At 39.0% G+C, this 15928-nt stretch overlaps 1 protein-coding gene across 1 annotated transcript in view; it reads left to right on the top strand.

Moving 5' to 3' along the window:
* The window catches only part of LOC119725832 (serine/arginine repetitive matrix protein 2-like), a 55947-nt gene that overhangs the window by 26675 nt on the left and 13344 nt on the right, over positions 1–15928 (top strand). The window contains exons 4-11 of the mRNA XM_038197421.1: positions 492–515; positions 1592–1620; positions 5411–5484; positions 6126–6223; positions 11010–11073; positions 11965–12134; positions 14607–14758; positions 15661–15754. Coding sequence (XP_038053349.1) covers positions 492–515; positions 1592–1620; positions 5411–5484; positions 6126–6223; positions 11010–11073; positions 11965–12134; positions 14607–14758; positions 15661–15754 — 705 coding nt within the window. The remainder of the gene's footprint in view (positions 1–491; positions 516–1591; positions 1621–5410; positions 5485–6125; positions 6224–11009; positions 11074–11964; positions 12135–14606; positions 14759–15660; positions 15755–15928) is intronic.

Raw genomic sequence — 15928 nt, 5'->3', positions numbered from 1 at the left:
TTTGTCTAACTCAAAAACTACCGGTACTGAGCACCTCTTGCTCAAATAACGACTAATCAGTACAGATATTCCTTAGCAATCCAGCCATACTCTTTATTTGGCCCAAAACAGTGATAATGTGTACGAATTTATGCAATTTATGACAAATGATTCCGAAAACAGTTGCCCTTTTGTATATGTGCAAGTTGTGGTTCACACTCACCTTGCACGTATACAAAAGTGCAACTTTTTTCGGTACCATTTGTCATAAATTGCATAATTTGGTACACATTATCACTGTTTTGGGCCAAACAAAGAGTATGGCTCGAAGGAATTTCTGTACTGATCAGTCATAATTTGAGCAAGATGTGCCCGGTAGTTTTTGAGTTAGACAAAAAAGTATTAAGGGGGACTTTTTTGGTTGAGTGTATGAGTACATTTGGCTGGTAGAGTTTTGTGTATTTTGTTCATCGTTTTCTAACATCAATTTTCTTTTTTATTTTGTTTTGCAGGGCTTTCATTACAACCTAGAGAAAGTGAGTATTTCCAATAATAAAATATCTAAAATTTCCAAATGCCATATTTTTGAGTAGATAAGGGCATTGCAGCGACACATTTTCAGGGCACAAACAATAGAAATATCACTTATATTGAATTAGTATGTACTTTACTTCATTTTAAAATTTGGCGATCGGACACAATTAATTTCTGAATCATACTTGCAGCAACATGTCAGTTTGCGTCCATAACTTTGGTTTCACATTTGTTTGTTGCCAAAAATCGCATTGATTTGATACAGTGCATACTCATTCATCTATCTCCAGATTTTCAACATTTTAGTTTTTTTTAGGATGAACTTTTTCTGTGATATTTTGCTTCTAGGAAACAACAAACAATCCACCCTAAGTTCACATAACGTTTGCTGCTTTCAAAATAGCATGAAGTTTTCCACAAACACAAAAAATAAGGAAAAGGAAATGGTTTTTAAAACTTAAACATAATTGTATACGTGTTTATGGTTACGTGCATGTGTGTGCATGTACACTGTGACCTTGTTCTAGCTGTGACCCTAGCAAAAAAACGTTTCCGTCATTGCCTTTTTTTTTTTTTTTGACAGTCAGTTTTTCCTTGTTTCGGTATGGAACATTTAAAGGGTGCATGACACGGTTTTTTCTGAGGAACACATTTTGTGCAACTTTCTACCCCTATTAAATATATGAAAACTGTTTGACATATTCCTTTTTGATTAAGTTTATTGGAAAGTGCACTTTTTAAAACATTTAAAAAAATGTCCATGCTTTTCCGGACAGCTGAGGGCGCTGTTGCTGTGATGTCATTTCAGGAAGACACTGTTCAGTTGAGGGGTTTTCTGTTCAAGGTTTTACTGACTTGAAAGATTGTATCTTTTCGGCCAGTACCGTGGAACATACAATCTTTCAGTCAATACAAATCCTGATTATGACACCACACATTCAAATTTTCACACTGAGCATAAACTAGCTTTTACTTTTAGGAGGCATGTATGTCATAGTTCAATTTTAATGAATCTTAAAACTGTGATTCTCAGGGTTTTCCTCAATATTGATGGCTTCAATTTTGTTTCATTTCACAGCAAATTAAAGTTGCAGAAAGATATATAAGGTAAGGACATTCCAGTTTCAAAAGCTATGTCTAAGAAAGACAAATATGTCATTTTTCATTCGGTATTGGTTTTTGCCCCTCACCGCCGCATTTATGGGCAAAATCAATATCAAATTTACATCACCCAGAAGCAAATTAAATGTACATTTTATGAATACTCTTTTTCATGTACTCACAAGTCTCACAGGTGTTCAAGACATTCATCAAGTTAGAGCTTGATTTGCCTTTTTCACTTTAACTGTTAAATTTTTGGGTTGATTTTTACCTCCAAGGATAATCATCCCTAAAGTATATGTAGTCCTGAAATCCATCGCCATTTTGAAAAAAAATGATCCCTTCACTCCATCACAAAACTTTCGTGTCCAAATTCATCCCCAGTTCTTCAGAAATGCAAGTTCAAAGACCGGTTCAGAACTGGGCACTTTATTTCTAGGAATACTCAGTTGCAGGGGCCGCAAAACTAAAATTACAAATAAAAATCGACAGTATACAAATAGTGAATGGGGCTATTTACAGGTCTGCACCCATAACAAACTTGTACTTGTGGGCCCCATGTTGTTTTACTGCACGATCATATTACCTCAGTGCTATTGTATGCTAAATTGTGCAAGTCTGCCCACATCACACATGTGGCGCCGTCGGGGCTAGATTTCACGGTGTTTTTTCAAAACATGCTTAGGAAATCTGAGAACCATCAAGTGATATACATTGCTTGACATTTTATCTGGTAGCCTTTTTTTTGCTAAGCTAATAATTTTTACACTTAATGAATTTCTGCTCTTTACATTTCATTTCTATGCTTCATAGCTCCATTAGGGCTGGGCGTGGGAACCGGGTACCCGAGTACCCGACCGCTGATGTTAGGAACCGGTTCCAGATTATGGGATCGGGTACCGGCGTAACCAACTTTTCATATCACTAAGTCACTTCTTAGACAATGCTACCTCACGATGGTCAACTGTTTCGCTGCAGTCTAGTGATCATACAAATCAAAGTCACACTTGTAGAATCCTTTTCCAATTTTCTAATGAAACAACACAAAAATGCTCAGGTAAAAACATGAGTTCATAGTGAGTGATCCCTTGCTGTTGCTAGCAACCAGTTTTGGCAGATCTTTTGTGATCATTTCGATAGTGAATAGAAATCTCAAATGTGCATGCAACCATTCACACATCCATGCCATGAAATGGTGCTTAACCCTAACCTTCCCAAATCCTCCAAAATTCTCTTTGCAAAATGGATTGAGGCTATGGCAAAAATGTGTGGCTGATTTTGGAGGATGCACTTTGTCAAGGGCTTGCGTGTTTTTTTTAAATGCTCAGCCATGCATAAATTTAGGCCTACATTATACTTGAAACCCTCCGCACTGCTCCAGGATGTCACTGACTCTGTCTCCACATATTGACAGTGATTGCTGGAGGATTTTGCAGGATTGAGGCAGTGGTCACCCCTCAAAGGACCACATTCAAGGAATAAGGGATGATTTTGGAGGATTGAGGCTGTGGAGGCAATTAATTGGAGGATTTTGCAGGATAAAGATTGCATCCTAGCAAAAATACCTAGGGATTAAAGGGTTAACCCTAACCCCCTCAATCCACCAAAATCCTCCTGCCGGTTTGGGATGATTTTAGAGGATTGAGGATGAATGGCAAAGATGTATTTAGTTTTTTTTGTGGAGGATGCATTACGTCAAGCCAGTAGGCCATATCCTGCATTGGTTATGTTCAGCCATGTATAAATCAGCCCTGCTTCTAAACGCCATTTGCACTGCCTCAAACGATACATGTAGCAGTAATTGGCAGAGAATTTTGGAGGATTGAGGCAGTGGTCACCCTCCACAGACTAAATTCAAAACATAACAGATGATTTTGGAGGATTGAGGCTGAATCCAATTTTTTCTTGGTGGCAGTTGGAGGATTTTGCAGGATTGAGGCTGCATCCTAGCCAGAGGGCCTAGGGGATTAGGGTTAAGGTTTGCACAATTTTTCTTTCTACTATAGCAAGCACATCTTTTCTGCTTACTGTTTAACAGCAGTGCACCATGGAATTGGCCTCTGTTTCTGCTTAGAAGCCAGTTTTTTCTTTGGTTTTGTTTTTGCCCCAAGGCTCTAGACTTTCTGTCCAGCCAGCCAGCCAGCCAGCCAGCCAGTGTTCTGTCTCAAGCTGTGTTTAAGGTCTATGGTTTTGATGACCAGCAAAAAAATAAAAAGTAAATAAAATCAAAACTGAAATGGAAACAAACAGCGTGGTTCTCCTTGGCTGGCCAAGGTTTTAAGTATCACTTTCAGAGGTTGGGATTAAATTTTTTTGACACGTTTTTTGTTGACTTTGTCTGAAGGGCTTGATGACAAAGATTGTCAAACGGTTTTATTTCTGTGTACACCAAAAAAAACCTGGCTTGTAGAATTTGATAATAATTTGGTGAAAAAACTGGATCGAGCTGTGTGGATGAATAAAAAAAAATCATTATTTCTCCATGGTTACATGGAACTGTAGTAATATAAAGAGTTTCATTGAATAAAAAGTAATTTGAAGATAGACTATTGAAAAGAAGTGTTAAAAGATTAATATGGTCTTAAAATTTTGAATATATTTTTCAATTTTGAATTGAAAAATTCAACAACATCGAATGACGTGGTTTTCCCAACAAACAGAACTGAAGCAGCTTCTTTTCTCTTCTTTTTCTCATGAACAATCAGAAAAATCTGTTGAAGCAGGTTAAGAATATTTTTATATGAGTAAAATTTGTTCAAATTTGATCACATTGTTGATCTACCTGTATCGGTCCATGCACTAATATTGTTTTACATGTACATATTGTGCATTCATATAAGCTCACTAACTTCAGTCATCATTGTAAAAAAAACTGCTGCTACCGCTGATTTTTTATTTATAATTCTTCCGAACAGAAATTATTAAAAGGCCCAAAACACCTGGAAAATTTATTAAAAGCACTCATTACATAGGTTACCAGTATCTTGTGCCCAAGGGACACACTACCCTTTCAAGGATTGTTCACAGGGTCAGACTGAAGGTCAGGGGTCAAGCTCAACTGTGTGATTTAGGGTCAGTCAGGGGTCTATATTAGGAGCGACTTGAGATTTCCCTTAGGATATCTTCCAAACCACAAGGTTCATGTACTATCACTACTGGTCTAAACCCTGCACCCACAAACAGTTGGTTTTAACTTGCAGTTGGGCAGTGGCTTCAGGCTGCCGACTAGTATTATGCCCACTTCCCAAATTCAGGACAAATACTCACAACTCTCCAAGGTGTTTGAGACACGTATATCAATATAAGCTTATTTCATCATCTTTCATTTCTATTCTTTTGGGGGGGGGGGTACGTAGAGATGACTTTTGGGATAAACTTCCATCAAAAGTTGATCACCTTATTAACAAAAGTCCTGAAGTTAAACCCATCGCCATTTTGAAAAATGATGCCTGCACTGCATCGCAGAATATAGCAATTTTAGGGCCCAGTTTCATCCGAATTTCACAGAAGTGCGAGCAGACCTGTTCATGGCTTCCATCCTTCTTTTTTTTACTAACCCTCAAGTTCCTGGCCCTCAAAATGCTATCTAATAGCAAAAAATTGAGGGCATGCAAATCATGATTTGGCCGGCGTAGACAATTTCAGACCTATACATTGTATTTACTTTAGACCTTATATCCATGGGTCATTCTTTAAATTTGGGGTCCACTTTTTCCTGTCCCAGTAACATCTGATATATACCGGTATGATATAATCCATGTTTCTAATGTACCGGTATTTTTGTCTTTACTTTCAGGAAATTACAATTTCACCTTGCCAAAGTTGAAGAAGTCCATGAGCAGTACGACAAGGAATTGAAAGTTAGAGAAGGTAATTGGTGAATTATCTTCATTCAGTTATCAAATTTGGTTTCAATTTAAGTAAAAAATTGTTCCCGTTAATTTGGAATTTTCCCTGTGAGCAAACTTATTTTTGTAATGCTGATTTTTCTTCTTCGTGTCATTGACTGACTGACTAATACTGACTGACTGTCTCACTCCCCGACACTTGTGAACCGGGCAGTGCTATCATATAGGATTACCCTGTAACACCAACGAATGAGCTAAATCCGGTCCATTGTGTAGACCAAATCGGTGGAATGTTATGGAGAGTTATGCAGAGCAGTTGTTTTGCTGCAATTTTCAGAAATAAATGAATTGGGAGGATCAGTGTGTTATAGCAAATATTGTTTAAATGACTTGTTTCACGTTTTGGGCTTGTAGATGCTGGAAAAACCAAGAAAACCAATCATGTTCTTGTAGTCTGTTTCCCTGACCCCACTTAAGATGAATCACAGCAATATATAGTCTTTGGGGAATTGTTAGGTCAGAGAATCAGTTTTAAGGCGTGTACCCCTTTACAGGTGTGTAATCAATTGCAAAGAAAATGTGGAATAACTAATTAGGAAAAATTAGGAGCACTTCTTGAAAAAAAAGCCAGTTTTCTCCAACGCTGTTTGTTTTTCTTACAAGGTGCTGTGAATGTTGTCAAAGCCTATGCAGACACAAACCTCCCCCATGCCAAAGAACCTTGCAGTGAGGCCAAAGCAGGCGTCAGAGATTGCACACAGGTAAGCTGCTGAGAAAATAGAGGAAGGGGTAGCGCCACCAATGTTGGGATGTTTCTCATTCTCATCGCTTCTTGGACAGAAGCATGCACACATCGCAAGCGAGAAAACACGATGTATTGTACACAACGCTGTCTATACACACAATAGACTTTTATCATGCAGTAGCCATTTCAGTCATGTTCCCCAGCTGTATCCAATAACAGTGTTGAATGATGATGTATACGTTTTTTGTGCAAAAAGGAACCAGACTATTTTCCTTCCAGCCTCGCTTTGGTTACGTTGATTTGAATGGTGAAAATCAAGATGGCCGCACCATGATAATGGTCTATACATACACAGAGCTACAGCGCGATTATCGATCAACGGTTGACCACACATACTGTGATGATCACACTGCGCTACCCGTCGAGTTCCTGGTTACAAACAACATTACGGTCCATTAGTTGGGCCAGGCACCCGACTGTACTGCAGCAAAAATACCGTTTGAGATAAACCATTTTGACTATCATAGCCAGATTTTTGGAAATTTTTCTGTCGTAAATTTTGTGATTCGTTGTTGTGTCATTACATGGCAGAAAGCCAATTTACAAAGTTTTCTCACAAATATTTTCAATAAGCCAATTTGTGGGTTCACAATTTGAACAGAAAACCCCTAAACTGAACAATGCTTCCTGAAATATCACACAGCAACAGTGCCCTCAGTTGTCTGGAAAAGGATGGAAAAATTTTAAAACGTTTTAAAGAAGTGCACTTTTCAATAAACTTAACCAGATATTTTTCATGCATTTAAGAGGAGTAGAAAGTTGCACAAAATATGTTCCTAATAAAATGTCACTTCATGGACGCTTTAAGATTTTTGAGCAATATTTGTTGCTTCAAACGAAAACAAATGCACAAACAAGAAATGTGATACGATCAAGCTACATGAGTCGTTTGTCGACCCTGGTCAAAAAATTTTTTATCACAGATTTGAAAAGAGCACAATCTCAGCATTACTGATGAGAAAACCGCATGCTGATGCCATCTTTAGTTAAAAGATTATGGAAGTCGGATGTGTTTAAGTGATGGGATGAAGTGGCCCTATTTTGGCCTGTATCTCCAAATAAAAATTCCCGAAAAACGACTCATGTAGCTTGATCGCATCACACCTATGCCTGAATATTTTGATAACCCTGCTACCTCTTTAATTCAAAACCACGAAACCTAACACACAGGAAGTAAGCAGCTTGACTACATGTATGTCCTTGTGTGACCCTATGGGATTTCTATCATCACTGGCGCCCTGCACATGAGAAACCAATTAATTATATACCCCAGACTCCTACAGTGATAAAGATATGAAAACCATCTGTTTTGCACCAGATTAGTCTATTTGGTTGGTTACTGGAAAATTGGTCACTTTTTATGCTCAATGAAGGGGAATGATGCATGTAATATAATTTGTATGTTATTAGTGGGTGATATTTAAAGATACTGGTACATATAGGATAATTTAGTGTTTTTTTGCATATTTTTTTTTGAGAAAATTGCTTCAAAATCTTCAGTTGTGTGCACAGTACACATCTACATCTATAACCTGTACTCTGCATTTTTGAGAAAAGAGAAATAATATGTACATTTTTCTTGGTCTCGTAACTTGATTCCAATGCAGACGCGTATAAAAAGTGTCCCTGTAAAATACTGAGAAAAAAGCCCTTTAAAGTTTTGCGTTTGTATTTGTGAAGAAACGAAAAAACAAATTTCTTGAAAACAATTTTTATACTATTTGCCCAACTACTATGGCCTGTGCCCAGTTCTGTCTTATTTTGTCAGAATACCTCACATTTTGTCAAGATTAAAACTTGTGTTTGGATTCAAAACTTTTCCAAGTTCAGTGCCCCATCAAAAGACGTTTTTACAATTGAACTGCAGTGTTATAAATCCTTGATTGAATTCCCAAGCAACCATGTAATCTGATTGTACCACATTCACTGGAACGGAAGTCCACAAAACACTGCATGGAGCGTGCACTCATGTTATTGTCGTTGTGGTTTAGGCTTTCTGTGGGAATGTTTTCTTTTATAGGCCCTGTGGGATATATGGGAATCCTGTGTCGGGTTTACTACACTTTCAGATGTAAACAGTTACTGGGAATCGGAAATGGAAAACATCCTGCCGAATTTTGGTTGTGAAGTGATTTCTTTGCAGGAGACTCAGTTTTTATTTAAAGGGGATATACAACATTTGCAAACATAGAAAAATAAAATTACCAAGATTTTATGAAATACCTTACTAGGATGTTGGTAAATGACAGTCTAAACTAAGCATCCTGTAAAATTGTGGCACCTGGTGTGAAGTCATTTTCAAGAAAATTGTATTTTTGTATAAATTTCCAACGGTGGTCGGCCGACCACCGTTGGAAAAACCTAACTATTTTTCAACTACTGCTCTAACTTCACCATTTTTTTTCAGTCCAAATTTTGTTTGCTATTGGTTACATGTTCATGAACGGGTGCAGGCCAGCTAGACTGGTTCCCATACCTTACAAATTTCCGGCATCTATAAATTGATCCATGTTATCTTTAGTGGAGTCAGGGAACCAGACTACTCCACCATTTGTGTTTTTCTTGGTTTTCCAGCATTTTCGAACACAAAACTTCAAATATATCAGTGGAACAATATTTGATCTATCATAGAAACCCCTCAAATAGTTCATTTCTGAGAATTACAGCAAAAACCAATGATATACATTCCCTTTAATCGGTCTTAGGCCAAAAAAAAAGGCTCTGGTTTCTGCTCTGCGCGTGGGTCGCCATAGTGATGCGCGCTGGCAAAATTAAAAGGTTTTTTTTTCAATGTAAGATGAATTCGCAAAACCGCCAAACTCACTGATTTGACTGGAATCCTGCTGCTGCACAATTTTAACGTGTTTTTAGATGGGGTGAAGATCAAGTATCAGCTTTATGTGGCCTCTTTGTGCTCCTATACGTTTTTGCACTTAATTTAGTCGGGCACCATTTGTAGTCATCAGCCGACATTTGAAGAAAAAAAACATGTTAAAGAAAAGAAGAAAAAGCGGCGTCGCCGCACCACTTTTGGAAAAAGCTCCATACCAGAAACTGAAGACTTTTTCATTTTGGCCTTTTTCTTGAGTAAATGACGGGAATCAACTACAAGCAAATAGCGTGCAACTTCCAAGTACTGTGCGACCGTTTGAGTCATTTACCGGGGTATTTTTTTTACAAGTGGAATCCTGGGGAGAGAGAGGTGGAGGGAGTGATTCCCTGTTTGCAGGGGACTTAATAAGCCGTGAATCCTAATCCTTAAATTGCTACTCGCGAGTAGCTGACTCTCCTCGCGCCAGAACGAGTACTCGAGTAGATGAAAAACCAGGAGTTAACAACGATCGAGTACTATTAACTACTTAACCGTGAACCCTAAACCTTAAATTGCTACTCGCGAGTACCTGCTTCTACTCGCGCCAGAACGAGTACTCGAGTAGATGAAAAACCAGGATTTAACAGCGATCGAGTACTATTAACTACTTAACCGTGAACCCTAAACCTTAAATTGCTACTCGCGAGTACCTGCTTCTACTCGCGCCAGAACGAGTACTCGAGTAGATGAAAAACCAGGAGTAGAACAAGGATCGAGTAGCATTTACTACTTATTAAGCCATGAACCCTAAACCTTAAATTGCTACTCGCGAGTAGCTGCTTCTACTCGCGCCAGAACGAGTACTCGAGTAGATGAAAAACCAGGAGTTAACAGCGATTGAGTACTATTAACTACTTAACCGTGAACCCTAAACCTTAAATTGCTACTCGCGAGTACCTGCTTCTACTCGCGCCAGAACGAGTACTCGAGTAGATGAAAAACCAGGAGTTAACAGCAATCGAGTACTATTAACTACTTAACCGTGAACCCTAAACCTTAAATTGCTACTCGCGAATACCTGCTTCTACTCGCGCCAGAACGAGTACTCGAGTAGATGAAAAACCAGGAGTTAACAGCGATCGAGTACTATTAACTACTTAACCGTGAACCCTAAACCTTAAATTGCTACTCGCGAGTAGCTGCAATTCTACTCACGCCAGGACGAGTACTCGAATAGATGAAAAACCAGGAGTAGAACAATGAGTAGCATAAAGTACTCCGGAGTACTGGAGTAATCGAGTTACTTGCCCAGCAGTATCATTGGAGTATGTTTACATGCTGCTGCAGGTCAACAATTACATTTTTACAATCTTTATTTTATAAGATTAGGTACAAAAGTTGAGAAACTGCTTCAGCATAAAATGGGATTATAGGCTTTAAGCCTTTTTTTCACGTGTCGGCATTAAGTTGAAAGGGAGTTGAAGTCTTGTGTTTTTTTACTTTCGAATAGGCTAAAGGGGGATGGGGGACATATGACACAAAAAGGCCAAGAGATTTGGAATATTGAGTGATGACATTATTATGCGACTTACATGTAACTACTTGGCGCCAGGGTTTTTTTGCTGAAACTTTTGATTTTCGCAAAAGGCAAAATTGGGAATTGCGTGCTTAGGCGTCACCCGGAGGCGAGTCGAGGCAATCTTGACGTTTTAACCCGTCAGCCGTGCCTGTGTATAAAACAGTCAGCGCATGTTATCACGTCCTCCGACGCGAATTTGTCAAGAAAAGTTTGCATTTATATTTTAAATATTGGTCAGTGTTGGTAGAGGGAGGGGGGTGGGAGCCACCGCAATTACCGGGTATTCGGAGATGAAAACAGCTTTTCTCTGACAGTTGAAAACATTTTGTGTTTTAATTTCTCAAATTTCAGAGTCTGTGTCAAATGGAGGCTGAATTGGAGGCTAATCTAGGTGCATTTGTTGTCAGAATAGATGGTGAGTATGATTTCATATTACCTTGTAGACTTTAACTCAAGACCTTAATTTCAAATTCACGAGTTCATAAAAATTAAGTCAGCTGTTAATGGAGGCTGAATTGAAGGCAAGTCTAGGTGCATTCAGTGTCACAATAAATGGGAAGTAGGCCTATGAATTGATTATTGGCATGTATAGTTGAGCTCAAGATTTGAATCCCAAATTCTGATTCTATAAATTAAAGTCAGCATTTAATGCTGGCTGACAAGAGGCTAAACGAGGGGCATTTGTTGTCAGAATAGATGGTGAGTGTGATTTTGATATTGGTTGTTAGACTTGAACTCAAGACTGAATTTTAAATTCAGGACTCCCAAAACAAATTGCGTTAAAAGTAAATATTAGCTGAATTGGAGACGAAACTTGGTGTATTCAATGTCACAATAGATTGTCAGTATACAGATTGATATTGGCATGTAGACTTGAAATCAAGAGCTTTGAAAACTCTAAATTCAGGAGTCAAAATTAAAAAACCAAAATTCAATGGTGACTAAATTGGAGACTAGTCTTGGTGCATTCATTGTCAGAATAGATTGTGAGAGTGAAGTGATATTGGCTTTTAGACTTGAACTCAAGAATTCAGAATTTATAAAGTCCAATAAAAAGTTAAAACTGAAAAATCAATTGTGGCTGAATTGGAGACTAGTCTTGGTGCATTCATTGTCAGAATAGATTGTGAGTATAAATTGATATTGGCTTTTAGACTTGAACTCGAGACCTAAATTTCCAAATTCATGACTTAAAAAAAATTATGTTAAAATGTCAATGGTGGCTGAATTGGAGGCTAAACTGAGTGCCTTCTTTAATTGTCATTTTTTCTCCAATCTTCCGCTCCCCACCCATCTGTCCTCCCAGGTATCGCAGGGTTCGCCAGGGTATGTCGCGGAGACATCTTTGAGGTCGTCTTCAAATACGGGTTGCAGAAATGGAGAATGAAGTGCAAAGTGGAGAAAGACTTGAGCCAGAGTTGGGACATCGATGAGATCGTCATGTACCCAATGCTAGCTGACTTCTTGACGATAAAGGTATGGACCAGCCTCCACTCCATTGGCTGTTTGTGCGTTCCTTCACTAACCCCTGGCCATGTAGACATATATGTTCATTGCCCGTGTAGTCACTTAATTCACTTATGGGCTATACTTGCTGCACATGCGCAGTGTGAGACATCCACTAGTCTTCGCATGTTGGTGACCTTTTACCAACATACTCTGGCGCTACTGTGGCATAAAATGTCCACAATTTCTATTATATGAGTTTTCCCAAAGTTATACCCCGCAAATACATGTATATACTCAAAATAAGTTTCCAATAAAACTCACCATATAATCCACTGGGCTATAGTTTTTTAGAAGGAATAATTATTGCTTTTTTTTGGCCATGAAAATTGACTGTGAATCATTGCATAAAGAGCAAATCAATAATTATGAATATCCGCGTTTAAGCCTTATTAAGGAACAAAGGCTGATGGCGTCAAGTGGGATACCTGGGCACAAGTGGCAGGCACAAACATACGTGTAGAATAAAACGCCCCTTATTGACCATTCCAGGCATACTGCGCGCGTATGTCAAAGACAGCACGCCCTATATATGCAACAAGGGTCCTCAAAATCTAAAGACGGGTGCTTAACAACTAAGGCCGTTTTTTTTTAATTACTTGGATTACGGAATTTTTGGGTCCCCATTTCCGGCGGCGAGCGGGAAATGAAAAAAAAAAAAAAAAAAAAAAAAATGGGGGCGCCCTATCATCCAACATGGCGGCGCCCATAGAGACATGAAGAAACAAAAACGGGCACGAGAATGAACAGTCACTGCATTTTCAAACCACGGTTTCAAAGAAATAGTGACCATGGAGTGACCAACGGCCCTTTCCTTTCTTTATTTCTTCAAACCTGTGCAATAATTGGTACTGGCGTATATTTTATGAGTTTTGTAATGCTCTGTGTACAAAGAATGGCAGCAACTAAATGAAAAACCGTGGCTCATAACAAACGCGTAGACTGTAGGTTCCGGGTGCTGTGGCATCGTGAACGTACATGACATATTAGTACGTTTACGCTGGAAGTACATGCACACATTATCATAAAATTAAACCGCGTGTTCTTCTTCCTTCACAACGCACGCTCATGTACAATAAACCGGTGAGAATAAACTCTTTCTCTGACTCACTTGTTCTGTTCTGTGGACGCCGCAGATACCCTTTTGATATCTTTGTCCGACGGACTTATCCCCGTCCTACATATGACGTCACGTATGACTTCCGAAGGGGAACATTTAATCAACCTTCTTGTAGTAGTTCTGGACCCTTCACGCACCCTCACGAGAAGACAAACGGATCTCCCGGCGTGGTCGGCCATTGTTGCAGTACGACCTAACACAGTGCATGCATTGCACACTGCATGCATTGACAGCGCGCGGCCTGGCCATGCACAATATTTACGGCCACGTGTGGTCTGTGCACGGACTCACCATGTGCACCATACATGGCTGCGCGCGGCCCGCACGGCACAGTCTGTAGTCGTCGCCAGTCTAAGTCATGTCATTCGATCAAACCAGTACTAATACTATGGTTTACAGGCCTGGACAGCGCGCAATATAGAGTTTTTTGTACAAAAGGCAAATTTTTTTTTTTTTAATTTTTTTTTTTGGGGTAGTCAGAATCGACAATTTCCGGCGGCGATTTTTTAAATTTTTTTCAAAATTCCGATTTTTTCCGGCGGCGATTCCGTAATCCAAGTAATTAAAAAAAAACGGCCTAACCTGAAGAATATTTAGCTCAGTGTATGCAATTGATTTATCGTCGTTTTCGAGTTAGCCACTCCCCTTAGACAACCCTATGGAGTTTTTAGACACTAAGTTTTGTTTGTCTCAGATGTTGCGCGTTCCACGTTCGTTTGTGTATCATGTAATTGGACAATATTTCACAAGCTGCGTTGACGCGATTCTAATGCGATTCTAATGCGATTCTTCCACGATAGGTCAATATTCTAGGATCTCGATTTCAATTCAAAAGTTGAAGAGTCATGTTTTGAATTGCGCCCGAAATCAGCATTCAGGACATGTTCTCATTCAGCTGATTGCAGCTACGCGATTTCACGCACAGAACTGACAAATATCAACCGCGTGTGTGCATTGTGTCAACGCTTGCACTCACCTATTCACAGATTCGCCAAACTGCAAACCAACTACTAACGGAAATTTCCAAAATGCTTCACTTGACCCATCTTTGGAAATTGCCTTCTTTTATTGTTTTCTTCAACATGACAGCATGCCGGAAAGAATAATTTCACAGGCAGTTTAATGCCATTACTATCTTTAAACCCAGTAAGATTTTCAACAATAATTTTGTCAGTTTCTTTTTGGATAGCTACAAATGATCTACCAGTACTCTACCTTTAACTCATGTGTACTATTGTAGCTGTTAATTTAAAACGTGTAGCGTTATGAATATGTACGAGGAAGAAGATAGCCAATCAGCAAGGTCTTTATGTCTGTTTTAGGTAACTGAAATGAGGGGCATTGCAAGATCCAACATGGTCATCGGCAATCTGGAGTTTGATACCTCAGATTTCTACCAAGCCGACCCCCAGACGCTGACGATAGACGTTAACGAGAACGGGACCATCAAACTCAATCTTGTTGTCACATGGAGGTAGGTACATGTAGATAATAGTCCGACAAGTGCATACGTAGGCATGATGTACTTCAACATATAGTCCCAGACCCTTCCTTACACCAATTATGACACAGGTTTGCCCTTTAAAGAGAACAAATGTGCACTAGTGCCCTCACTTCCAGTCAGTATGTATTTGTTTACCGGTCAATATGTGTACTGTCTATTGACCAGACATACAAGCACATTGACCAGTCAATATATAAATGTATTGACCAGTTAGTTTAAGTATATTGACCAGTCAGTATAGGTATATTGCCCAGTCAATGTGGCATATTGACCCATCAATATAGGCATATTGACCAGTCGATATAGGTATATTGACCAGTCGATATAGGTATATTGACCAGCTGATATAGGTATATTGACCGGTTGATAAAGGTATATCGGTCAGTCGATGTACATGTAGGTATATCATGTATATTGGTCAGTCATTCAGGGTACAGTATATTGACCAGTTAACCAGTTCGCGCCAGGATTATTTTGACAAGAGCGGAGCGAGGCGTGGGATTACTTTTCACTCGACCTCAAGCCAGGCGGGTGGAAGCTGTCACCCTCAGGCAGCACACTCGTATTTCCGGCCTCGCTCACTGCGAGAAGGTCGCTGACAGATATTTTCAGCCTCGCTCCCTGCATGTTTTTCTGTCATCCATTCTGAATACCGCAAAACCTTTGCATGTACATGTATACACGTCATCGGGTGCGAACTGGTTAATACGTTTTGACTAGTCTGAATATGTATATTGCGCAGGATTTGGGGCTGTATCGTAGTTCTCATTTATGCTGCTCAATTTCGGTGCATTCAGTTGGTTTGAAAATAACAATATTTGTACTATATTTTAACATATTTGAATACATTTTGGGACTTTTCTTTTCTTCAGTCCATTCCATATCAATGAGGAAATGTACAAGAGTCCTAAGAACTCATACAGTCGAAGAGAAAGGGCCTTCACAGAATCTGTCATCAGTACTTCGGTAAGATTAACTTCACAAGTATTTAAGTAATTATTCAGTTACTAAATGTGGGCCAAATTTCTTTTATTAGATATCTCATTCAGTGAATTTTTTTTTTATTTTTGCTAGAATGATATGTGTAGCAAGTGAAAACAATATGGGTTGAACCTCAAAATACAGGTTGTCCCACAAAAA

Source organism: Patiria miniata, unplaced genomic scaffold (genome assembly GCF_015706575.1).
Source record: "Patiria miniata isolate m_02_andy unplaced genomic scaffold, ASM1570657v1 HiC_scaffold_19, whole genome shotgun sequence".
NCBI classification, from domain to species: Eukaryota; Metazoa; Echinodermata; class Asteroidea; order Valvatida; family Asterinidae; genus Patiria; species Patiria miniata.
This window is presented reverse-complemented; position numbering and strand designations above follow the sequence as displayed.